Below are 12,203 nucleotides of genomic sequence, written 5' to 3' on the forward strand. Positions count from 1 at the left end.
TTTCAGAGCTGTTTGTTCTGTTTACAGCACCATCTCCTCATTGAAAACAGCTGTTCCCATAACTTATCCGTGCATTGATGGGCAGAGCACCAGGAAGAGCGTGAGGGCAGCATCCTGGCACGGGTGCCCCATAGGCGGGTGATCCACCACCTCCCCAGGGCGCCGTGGGTCTCCCCACACAGCTCATCACAGCACTAGCACCTTCCCATCCCTGGCAATTGACTTAATGGGCTAATTTAAGAAACGGTGCTGAGGATAATGCTGGTCATCATGGGAGATTTCAGCATTATTCCTCTGAAATATTCCAGGTCATTCAAATTCTTTGTGTAATTTTGCACAGCTCGTGGTGCTCGGTGGAGATGGGAGCAGAGTCTGTAGACTCTCAGGTACATGGTTACCTGTGCTCGTGGTGGATCAGCCGACTACGGAAACCTTTAGTTGTGCGTGTGTCTGCATTGCTATTCCTGCTCCAGGACAGGTGTCCTGACCAAGAACCCCCATCCAGTCCGTATGGGCAGCCAGACCACAATAGACCATTCTCTGTTTAATTTTTTTCTAAGAAAAGGAACTAAAAAAAATGGTTGAAATTAAAGTGAAGCATCTCATTTGCCCACAAATGACATATTTCAACTTTCCATTTTATAGAAAAAAGTTGTGAAGGATTCTTTTTTTTTTAAACTTATTACAATTTCCAATTTTTTTTTTTGAATTGCCAGTGAAGAGAAAAATATGTGATTTGCAGAGCTCTAAAAATAACGAGTTAAAATAGTTTCTGCCTCTCAAAGGAGGCCTCTTAGTCCTATAATTTCTGCAGATTTTGCCTTTCAGGATGGGTATTTTAAAGAATGATATAATGTCATTTCTATAAGTATCATCTCATAATCTGCTGCCACTGTTGGAAATATAAGTTTAGAGACAGCTTGAGCAGAAGAAATACCAGCTCACCCAGCTATATTAAAAAAATAAAATAAAATATTTTAAGAAGAGAAACAGGATGTATATTCCAAAGGTGAGCAAACAGAGCCAAACATTTTTGAGAACATTTCTTTTGATTTCTGTATTTGGCTGCGTTTGCAACCCCTTTGTGTTTGTCTACTGCAAACAGTCCAGCAATGACTATTATGGGGATGTTTACTCCTAGAAAGAAAATTTCAGAAAAAACATTCACGTTTGGGCTGGAAGAGTGCGTACAGTGTTTCATTCCAGAAATAAACAATACCAAGTGTCCAGTTGGAACAAAGCAGTATTGCTCAAATTGCAGATATTTACCTTCAGCCAGCTGAGATAAAAATGAAAAACCAACGAAGCTGTTAAAAACTCAAGTTACTCAAGTAAAAAAAAAAGAATAATCTATCTATCTTCTGTCTAATCCATCACATTTTTCATTTTTAACTTAATCTAATCGCCTTTGCTCAGAGGGGACCTCTCTGGCCCCCATGGCCAGGACTCACCGCGGGTGCCAGGATGAAGCAGGAGGGGTGTCAGGGGAAGATGGAGAGTGGGGCCTTGCTGCCGGAGGAGACCTCGCCACAGTCCTCAGGAGGGAAACCGCCAGTTCCTGCTGCGTGGCCAGCAGAGCAGACGTGCTCCTTCGAGATTAGCCGCTGTTTATCAAACAGTGTCCGGGGCCCAAGACAGCGGCTGAGAGAGCAGCAAACACTTGTGGGCTGCAAGGAAAGAGGAAGAAGACAAATGCCAGATGGAGAGGAAAAGGAGGCTAAAACCATACTATTATGCTGGGAAATAGAAGAAAAAGGATGGGAAGAAAGTGGGGTGAAAAAGCACATTATATTTCAGGTACCATTTGCAATGTTTCAAACAGACTTGGCCACATGCAGCCTGGTTGTGCATTCCCATGACCCAAGGCTGAATCTGCACAAGCGAGCAGTGGAATTATTTTCGTTTGCAAGCTACCACCAGGCTTACTCGTAACACAGGGTCTTTCAGGCTTCAAGAGCAGGGCAGCATGTAACAGACCAGTCATCTAGAGTCATTTGAGAGCACAAGCACATTGCACATTAACCAAGTTTTCCCTGCTTTTGTAATTCACTCTTGTAATAAATAGAAAGCTTGCCCCAAATCTGTGAGAACTTCAGGAAAGAGCCTGAAGATTTTGCTTTGGACAGCTGCGCTGCCCTTCCTGGCTTCCTTCTCAGAGTGCTCATCACGAGCAGAGCTGATCATGTGAGAAAGATTCAGGAGTTATTGAAGGAAACTGAGCTGGCCCTTGGACCTTAAGTTCGCTTGGAAAATGGAAGTTTTGTTCTTGGTAATAGCGAAAACAGATGCAGCTAGAGTGAGAATGTCTCCCCCTTTCCATAGAGGAAAAATGGCAGTGAAAGCCAAAAAAAGAAAGGTTTCTCTTGGTGCCAGCAAGCCCCTGTTCTCTTCTGCAAAACAAACAAGAAAGGACATAATATTTCTTCTCTGTGTTCAGGTTTTATTGACTAAGATATAGGTATATATTATGCTCAACACTGGGCTTGCAAGCGCACAGTGAAATGCGTGGTTTGTACGAGGAGAACAGAGTTTCTCCCTGACAGGCAGTGCTGGTTTCCAGAGATGGCTGATAGCCTGTTTCCTTCATGAGAACTGTTACTCTCTAATCCTTGCAATTGCTTTCCTTATCCTACGTAAAAGAAGAATCGCATAGAGAGATGAATCTTTCCCCATGGAGACATAAGACTACCTCCTCATGAAATGGTAAGAAAACTCTTATTGCAGAATGGGTGACCCTAACAAAATCTCTCTGCTCTGGGAACAACAGTGAAGAATATGTCATTTACAGTAGTTTTCCTAATGGAGGCCTCATTCTTTTAGGTCTATTCCTTCAACAAGAGCTAACTGAAAAACAAACATCTCCTCCCCAGCTTGGGATGCCTCTCAAGCATGCAGATCCTGACAGCTTTCCAGAAGAGGTGCCCCAAATGGCTGCTCTTCAGGGATACCTGAGCTTGTTCATCCTTTAAAGAGGGACTCGCACAATGAGACAGTTTGTTTCAGCATAGCAAAGTCTCTCTATATGTATTTCCAAGCAAACAGTTATTGCTGTAAAGACAGGAGAACCTTCATCTCCACATCATCAAGAGACTTCTCTTCAGCACCTATATAAGGTCTAAGTACTATGCTCATTTTATGGCTCACAAACTTGGACTAGTCATTGCTCTCTGAAAGTGTATTGAAAAAACTAGGATTTTCTGGCTCCTACTCTAGCCTTCACTAAAGCAAATTTCCCACTCTAAATTCAAGTGATCCATCATCTGAATTCTTACGTAAGCCCTTTTACTTCCTTCTTATCCTTTAAGTCATAACTACCTAAGCTAGAAGTAAATGACAAAGATTATTGGTAGTTTCGGAAAGAACACTAAAAGATTCCCCCCTCCCAAATAATTTCTTTTAAACAAAAAACACTCAATCTAGATTTGCTTAAGACTCAGAGGTACATTTAACTCCGAATACGATAGCATGAAGTGAAGGAACAGTACAACTGTGCATTTGGCAGTGCACCACTGTAATAATTTCCAGGGTAAATGGACTGGCAATTCTAGCCACATGGATAATATCAAGGCCAAGATGGCTAAATTCAGCCTGGCCTGCATCTGACTGAAGAAATTTGTCATACGTAAATAGATACAAAGATGCATGTTATTCCTGACTCCACCCATGACATATGCTAGACTCCATCCTTCGGGTTATCAAGGTTAATTGTGAGCCACCAAAAATATTGCAACATTGCAAGGTATTTATTTGCATAGTGTTATCTTACGAGATGCGATTTATTTTACTAAAAAAGAACCAATAAAAAACTTTAGGAAGGAAAACAAAGTCATAGAGTTATCTGAAGAAATCAAACCAATTCCACTACTCATGCCTAATCTTTCTTTGCATGGCAATCATCACTAACTGTCCCTTTCTGGGCATCCAACAGAGTCTTTTCAGCTTTATTGTCATCTTATGTACAAGCCAGGAGGAGGTGGGAACACCCAAAGAACATTATCCTCGTGCAAAGCCTGTAACATCAGCAGACCTTACTTTCCAGATACATCCTTGGGCAATGGCACTACCAAAGGAATCTCATATCCCTGCTTTTTTGTTGGGCTGATACAAGAACTGTTGCCTCAAGCAGTATACCGTTTTGGTCCTTGCACAGGAGGTAATGTGAGCAAGGGCTGCGCCTCCCTGAGATAACACAAGGATGGTGGGTCCCCAGGCTCACTGGTAACGAGGTTTAAGTTTGTCTCACGTATTAAAAACACCTTTTAGAACCTCCTCTTTACAAGAGAATACCATTAAAACACTGATGCATATCAAGAGGAGTGCTAGCCCAGAGGAAAATTCAGTGCTTCCAGGCTCTCTGGGAGAAGGCAGCTGCCTTCGCATCCCTATCTCGCTGCATGTAAAATGTACCCCAAAGGAAGCACAATGTGCATGCCCTTCTGCTGCTAGCTTGTGAAAGCAATGGAAATGCCACAGTCCCACCACTCACCACCAAAGCATGTCCTATCGAATTTAATAGGCCGTTACCATCTTACTGGCTCCTCCACTTCCCAGGGGAACCTACCAGTGACTCACAGGGCATTTCCAAAAAGTCTATGGAAAGTCACTCTCACCGTCTTTGTAATTCCAGAGGCTTTTAAAGCAACTTCTCCAAAGCCCTAACACATTCCTTTACCATCCGCTGCTTTGATCACGAGCACGTTGTGTCCGTCTTCTCCACAAAGCCTAGCAGGCAGGGGTTGTGCTCCTAGCACCTCCACCAGCAATACTGATTGCAACCTCAATCAGAGTTCTAAACTCATTGCTTACACTTGTTATTTGCAGGGTCTGACATGTGAATGGACCTGGCTGGTGGCAATAGCTAGCATTTTTCTTTGACAAGGTCCATATTAACAGATCAAAATACTGGTTTTAAATATCTTAAAATATGTATTTTTATAGTAACTATGGGGCACTGGTCCAAGCCTTCCATAGTCAATGAAATGAGGCACTTTTGAAAGATGAATTTGGTGCCATGACCTTGAATTGCTCTCTGTACACAGAGGAAAAATTCAGAATCTGTCACATAACGTCTTTTAACAACTTCTATGTCTCATATTAGTTTTGTATGGTATTGCCATATACATCTATATAAAAGTAATACAATACTGTGTGTGTATATATATATATATGTATATATATATGGAATCCACTAAGGCATCCCAAACACTCTTGAGTCATTTCCACATTCCTATAGGCATAGCAGGAATTTCAGTGCTCTCTCGGTGCAATCCGCAACAGCCTACACCATAATCTGTCTTTTGTTGGTAGTCTTCTAAAATCTCAATCTGCATTTATAAAAGCAAGCAACTACAGACTGTCGCTTATGCCTTGTAGTGGAAGGAAAACCTAAACTGGTCACAGGCATTTGGGTGGTCTCAGGCCGAGAAAAGCCTACAGAAAAACTCTCTGTTTAATCCCATAAGCAGTGTTTTTCTTGAATCACAGGTAAGAAACAGTGGAAATTTTGTCTCTGATTACCAGCAGTCTAGGCCAAACACATACCAAAAAAGACTGAGGAAAGTATTTTGGTGGGGAGGCTGCAACACCAGGACAGATATTTGCCCATTCACAATTCTGACTTTTTAGGACACCCCTGACAATGTTTGACTGTTTGCTTTTCCACTAAGGAAAGTGGAGACCTCACGTGATTTGAACACCTCCTGCGTTTCGGTTTTCTCCTTTTTCTCCACTCTGGTCTCTGCATCTCTTGGGATTTTGATCCACAGAAATCTTCAGGAAGGGTTATTTTTTCTGCCTACAGAAGCTTTACCCATTGATGAAGGACTCATCCAGCGAGTTGACATCGTCATGTTTTCATAACCTACTATATACCCTGAATCATCCTTGTCCTCAGCATGATTTTCTTAGCTTGATAAAGCTAGTACTTAGACGAGTATGTTAGCTGTGATAATAAATTAGCTCCTATTTAAGGTTTCTGATTAAGTTTTGGGTAAGCATCAGAATAGGTTTTGTAACTGTTACTTTCAAAAGTGGAGCAAGAATCACATGCAAAGAGGTGGAAGCATAAAAAGGCACTATTGTGTTCTTCATCTATGCTATTCACCTTTGCCACCCCTGCAAGGGGCAATGCGTACAGACACCTCTACTTGGATGACTGGAAACAGTCTCTTCTAGGGTATATTTTAAAAATCTCGCAGGGCAACATCTGTTCTAATGAAGATTAGCAAGACTTATTTCCATGTAAGGTGTGCTGTTTATACAGTTTCAGCATATCGGGTCCTCTCTGTCCACACACTCACAACCCTGGCAACCCTGGCCAAGAAACACTCTGTTTCCCAGAAATAGAGCTTTACAGCTAGGAGCAAAGAGCCACATGAAAAAAAAAAAAAAAAAAAAACAAACCCAAAACCAAACAACAACAACAACAAAACCCAACAAACTGTGCAAGAGTACATCTCCTAAGCACCCTGCTACTTTCAACCATCAAAAAATTCTGTTAAGAAACACAGAAATAGCACAAACACTTGTATCTGACTTCTCTCATTTACCTCTCATTTTAAACCCAGCCAGAATTAGCACACTGCCAGTATCCAAAGGTGCAGACCTTGTTGCTCTAAACCTCCTAAAGTTGTATTGCTCTGGGAAAGGACAGGAACCATAAAACCCTTAGCTGGGAGGCAGCTTTTACACTCATGTTCAGGCCTCTAGTAAGTTGTCCCACCAAATGTAATGAGACCTCCTGCTTAGCCAGGGCTCTTATTTCCATAGCTTGTGCCTGCAGCACTCTTGTATTTTATAAGCCATATTAACTCACCTCTTGCACCAGGAGGTTGGGGCAGTGGCGCACTGTCTAATAATGGAACATATTTGTTAATACTAATAGACATTTGTAAAACTACCACATGCCTTTAGCCTTCAAGTCAAAGCACAGGATGCTTGCTAGGGTCGTGAAATGTATGATGTAAAACTTGGGATGTTTTGGTTACAACATATCTCATTTATTTTTACTGTCATCACCCTCCCTGGTATATAATACCTGCTGCATGCAGAGTGAAATATTGCAGATGTTTTCAAAATAATTCTGGGCTGGTGGAGAAACCAAAAGGTCTCTTGTGCATAAGGTCTGGTTATTTTCAATTCAAAACAACTAGGCAACAAAGTTTCTGTGTGCTGGTATTTTAAAAGGCCTGGATTCCTCTGCGCTGACTCATACTTGCACTGCCCACCCAAAAACTTACCTCTGAGAACTTTGGGAGAGACTCCAGCCATTTTAATACCCTCAGGATTCAAGAATGAAGAGTAAAAAGATGAAACTAGTTTTAACTATTCCTGAGTTTTTGGTAGTTCAGATAATTTGTGCAATGGCTTCAGGGGTTTAATTGAATCACTTTTCCCACCTTGTCTTAATTTTAATTATGCAGCAATCATTTTTACCAACCTGTGCAAAGGAGCCATATGAAAATGTGACATATGACAATATACATTTACCTAAGCTCTAGGACTACTCTGACCTACAGGCAATTAGCTACTGCTTCCAGCACTCAAACGACCAATTAAAGAGTTAACAAAATGCCCTCCAAATCACCTACACGTTCAGGTTTTTGGACTGCCATGAACATTATACTTCAACTGATATAATTTTTGACTGACTGATTTACTAAGTCTGCATCGGCTAAAATTCTAGAGCCATGCCTGTAAAACCGAAGAATCAGATTTTATGAGGTGCTTTCATTGTCATTAAAGGCAAGCCCACCTTAGCCCTTTCCCTAACAAGACAATCTTGCAGCAGTCATTACAAGATGTGATCCCAGCTTGTCATCAGGGGAAAAATGGCTTGCTAGGTCAATGAGGACTGCGCTAAGTTCATCTCAAGGATGTAAGACATCCATCTGAATGGCTAGCAGCCAAGAACAAAAAAATTAAAGAGCCACAAAGGATTGTTTTTTTCAAGACGTGGCTCCCAAAGTTTTACAGGTAGCCAATTTCAGAAATCCGGAGAGATTAAGTTGGTAGTCACAAATGGACGCCTTTACATCTGTTCATGATTTACAGTGTACTAGCGAGCATTTCACTGCAGACAACAGACCATTAACAGCCAGAAGCGCACAACAGAAATGACCCCAAGACAGACAATTTCAAAGAAAAATGTATTCAAATGTGTTCTTGCATGGGAATAGGAGAGATCCAGGACACGGCTAATTATACCGAGGGAGAAGTGAAGGGTGGTAACCTGTCCAGGAAATCCCGAGTTCCAGTCCGGCCTCCAACAATAACTCAAGTTGCGGTTTTGTAATCTCCTTTCCTCCCTTCCTCAGCTGGCAATGGGGGATAACAATATCCCCTGACATATATTATACATGGTACCATGAGGACTGACATTCTTAAAGTGCTTTGAAAATGAATGAATTGTCTGGGTGACCCACCAGAGTCTTACATATTGGGTGTTCAATCATCATTTAGAAAAGTTCTGCCTTCTATGAGCAATGTGGTTTCGTGATGGTACCTCACAGGTAGAGGCTGATTCGCAAATCCACCATCGCTTCCGTGCAAGAAAAGCGTGACTCTACAGTGAAAAGTTCTGATCTATACGATTGGTACAGACCTGAGACTTGTATGCAGATCCTCAGCTACGCTGATGCTGTTTCTCTGAAGCTCGTTGACATCATCTCTCCTACGGTCTTAATGCTTGGAAGAAACTTTTCTGGGTTTGAAGAGAAAGAGAAGAGTATTACTAGTTTTCCTTCTCTGGCCACAGAGACCCAAATTCTGCCCAGATTTACACAGGTGAAGTCCTGCTGGCTTTGCAGGGCCCAGCAGATGCTGCTCTTCTGAATCTGAAAGCACACTGAAATGCCATCAGAAACTGAAGACAGAGCTAAACAATGCAGAATGGAATTTCTTTTCCACCCTCTGCACTTTCATTACTAAGACAAGGCCCATAGGGCATGTTGGCCAAACAGCTTCACTACACAAACATGCGGGGAAGTGAAGTGAATGGCATCACAGAGATAAATGGATCAGACAGTCCAGTGACTTAAGGCGACTTGTCTTCTTGCCTACCATGTGGGAAACCAATGTCTGGCCGTAGCAACCTCAGCTCTCCTGTTTTCCAAGTCAGTGGCTGCAGGGAGCATCATGGAGGTGACACTCTTGGCCTTCAAGGGGTTGGGGAAATCAATATTGGTAACGTGAAGGACACTTAGTGACGGCGTCAAAAAAATGGTGTTTTATCAGTGGAGGAGACAAGAGCAAAAACAGGTAGTTATAAATGGCCAGGTAGGAAAAAAAAAAAAAAAAAAAGAACGAACAACCCACAAAAACCCCAGTGCTTTATTTTGTTGGCTGTATTTGCTCTACAGCCCCGTGAAAGAGAGCGAAAAAAGCAACCGTTTGACACCCAGAGCTTCTTTGCTTTGAAAAATATGGAGACAAACTTAACAATGAAGAGTCGGGATTCCATAGGGTTGTTTATGTATGGCATACATGCAAATGCATATGATTATGTAGAAGTGTGTCTGTGTGTAATGTAGCATTAACACCAATTCTTACAGCCTTATGAAATGATATATTAAAAAGAAAGAGAGAAAGAAAGGAAAAGCAACCTAGATTTTTTTTCCTCTTTTACAAATATGATGCAGTTTACAGAAGAATGGTCCTTTTTTAGGAAGAACTCTAAATGCATCATTCAAATATTGTTTGAGCTGAATACATGATATACATATCATGAATACATATAATCACAGCACAGTCTTTTGTGGAAGTTCTGAAAATAGCATTGGAAAAAGCTGACCATGAGTTTCCATCTAAGGATTTGCATTTGGTTAACATGTGTGAACCGACTCCATTCATCTCATCCTCAATGGGAACTATCCTGCCGCTCCAAATGGCCAAGCTGAAAAGTTTGGCCTGAATGACAGGAATCATTTATGTGGGGCTGATGTCAAGGACGGCATCTACAGCCACCAGATGAAATTGTGGGAATGAATTGGGGAACCCCATTCAGCTGAAAAATCCCTATAGGTTATGTACCATAATAGCTACTGTATTGCAAACTGCAGTCAAAAGATGAGGAGCCGTGTGGCAAGTTAAGTTTTAAGGTGTCTGCTGATTTTCCTAACCTTTTTCCACCAGTTCCTCTTCGGCAGGAAAGGTTAGGATGGCTGGGAATGCTCAAACTTCTTTCTCTCCAGCTCCAGTCTTGCAGGCTGTAGCCCAGTTTCTCTCGCCTCTCCCATTGCAGAGTGCTGTAGGGGGAAAAAAAAAAAGGGAGGGAAAGGGATAAATCACAGAAAACAGGTCAATTAGGTGGGTGAGCCTCAAAATCACCGCAACCACTCTCCGCTGAGCTGGGTGCACAGCGCTGCTGGGAAGCATCGCACTGTAGAGGGGGGTCTGAGCCAAGGGTGTCCGGACATCAGAGGGGACATCACCGCCCTCTGCAAAACCTGTGGGAACGGGGGAAACTGGAGGATGCGGGAAGGGTGGCAGGGAGGGCCAAGCACTCTAAGTAGCATGTTTCCTGGGAAACCTTCGACAGCAAATATCACATTAGTCCTGCATTGTGGCCCAGCTCATGTGATGTCAAGAACAATTTCTCACAACTCAGCTCAGAAGGTTAGCAAGACTTGGTGAAATGTTCAGTGATTCTGGTCTGACTTTCCAGCTGGGAATGAAACAAGAAACTGAGGGTGTTTGCATTGTTTCAGAGTTTTGCGACAAATTCCTAACCAAACCTTTTATTATTTTTTTTTGAAATGTTATGGCAGATTTCCCTCATACCCTCACAGGTTTCTGGAAACTAACCCAATTGCTATGTTCACTCTTCAGGCACTCCATTTAACAAAAGAGACATCCCGGAAGTGAAAATATAGAGGAAAAATGGAAAACCAAGCAATCTCAGGGAAAGTCTTAGAACAGTTGGATCACCGTTTAGCTTATGCACTGATTAAAAAAGCTCCATGATAGACTTCTGGCATTACAAAACTTCGTTTACAACTATCCTTTCTAATTTCTGTCAGCTGCAGCCTGAAAATATCCATAGACTAGCGGATTTAACAAAAAAAGACGTAAGCTCTGGCAGCACAACTCAGATACGAGATGCACCTCAGCTTCCAAGAGGGCTCCCACCAGTTCCTTGGGCCGGGTCTGAGCGCAGGGACGCAGCGTTTTGCTTCTCAAGGCTGCACAACATTCTGAGGCTGAATGTTTGGGGGGCTATGTGGTACAACAGACTTACCCACAATGTACCTGTTGTGCACAGCTTGTGTTTTTCTTCCCTGAATTCCTGCAAACTGGCCCCACTGGAAGGCGACCACGCTGTATCGTAGAGGAAAAGTCCCAGTCCACTGCCATTTCTGCTGGCTTCACATTCGTGACTTCAGTAGAGTTTCTTTGACTTCTAATTGTTTAAGAGAAAAGAGACTAAAACTGAAAAATCTTCCTCTGGTGACACACTTCATCTCATACTTAGTGAAATATAAAGACCTTTTTAATAGAAAGTAATATATTTAAACAAATTAAAAATAGCCCCGCTAATTTCTTTTTAATCATAAGCTAACTTAGGTGTGTGACCTCTTTATTTCCTTTTGCTGTTTCTCATCTTTAGTGATTTGAGCCCTCACATCTAGGGGCTTTTTTCCTTTCTTTCTTTTTTTTTTTCTCCTTCCCAGGGAAATGAGAGATGAATACAAAATGAACAAGGCTGCTTGAGGTACCTGAGAAACACCAGCATAGAAATAGGTCCATCGCTTCCTTTCATCCCATTTTAGATACAGGAGGCCTGATGGATCAGCTTTTCCTTCAGGAAAGCCAGGATTAAAGAGGTCAGGTCAGCAGTGTGAGAATGCCTTTAAGAACAGTGTGGGAACACAAGACTTCCTTATTAGCACGTTAATGTACTGAACCTGAAGCTCATTTAAACAAGATGGGGACAGTTGACTTCTTCCCCCCTCAGCCCAAGTCTGCTGGGTCCTTAGAGCTGTTTGATCCGCCAAGTGACAAATCTGCAAAGCTGTGTGTTACTGGAAATCTCATAAAACAGAACAAGTGCAACATTAGGATTTACTGACCACTGTAAAGATTTCTCTTAAGATTCAGAAGCAGGGGTTTTACAGGGGGAAGGCATGACAGCAAAGGCTCCAGCTGAGATTACAGAAGGTGAAGATATATCGGAGTGTTTAGCAGAAACGCGAGTCCCCTTGACC

At 42.2% G+C, this 12,203-nt stretch overlaps 1 protein-coding gene across 3 annotated transcripts in view; it reads right to left on the reverse strand.

Annotated features, from left to right (window-relative positions):
• The window catches only part of LOC148053066 (uncharacterized), a 53,202-nt gene extending 40,999 nt beyond the window's left edge, over positions 1-12,203 (reverse strand). For all 3 annotated transcript variants that reach the window (XM_087776105.1, XM_087776107.1, XM_087776104.1), the window contains exons 1-5: positions 11,715-12,203; positions 11,237-11,398; positions 10,119-10,244; positions 8,603-8,701; positions 1,452-1,667 (exon numbers count right to left, since the gene is read on the reverse strand). In XM_087776105.1, the coding sequence (XP_087632231.1) occupies positions 8,680-8,701; positions 10,119-10,244; positions 11,237-11,398; positions 11,715-11,758 (354 nt within the window). In that variant the 5' untranslated portion in view covers positions 11,759-12,203 and the 3' untranslated portion in view covers positions 1,452-1,667; positions 8,603-8,679. The remainder of the gene's footprint in view (positions 1-1,451; positions 1,668-8,602; positions 8,702-10,118; positions 10,245-11,236; positions 11,399-11,714) is intronic.

Source organism: Nipponia nippon, unplaced genomic scaffold, assembly GCF_047370975.1.
Source record: "Nipponia nippon isolate SJK-2023a ecotype South Korea unplaced genomic scaffold, ASM4737097v1 scaffold_4, whole genome shotgun sequence".
Classification (NCBI taxonomy): Eukaryota; Metazoa; Chordata; class Aves; order Pelecaniformes; family Threskiornithidae; genus Nipponia; species Nipponia nippon.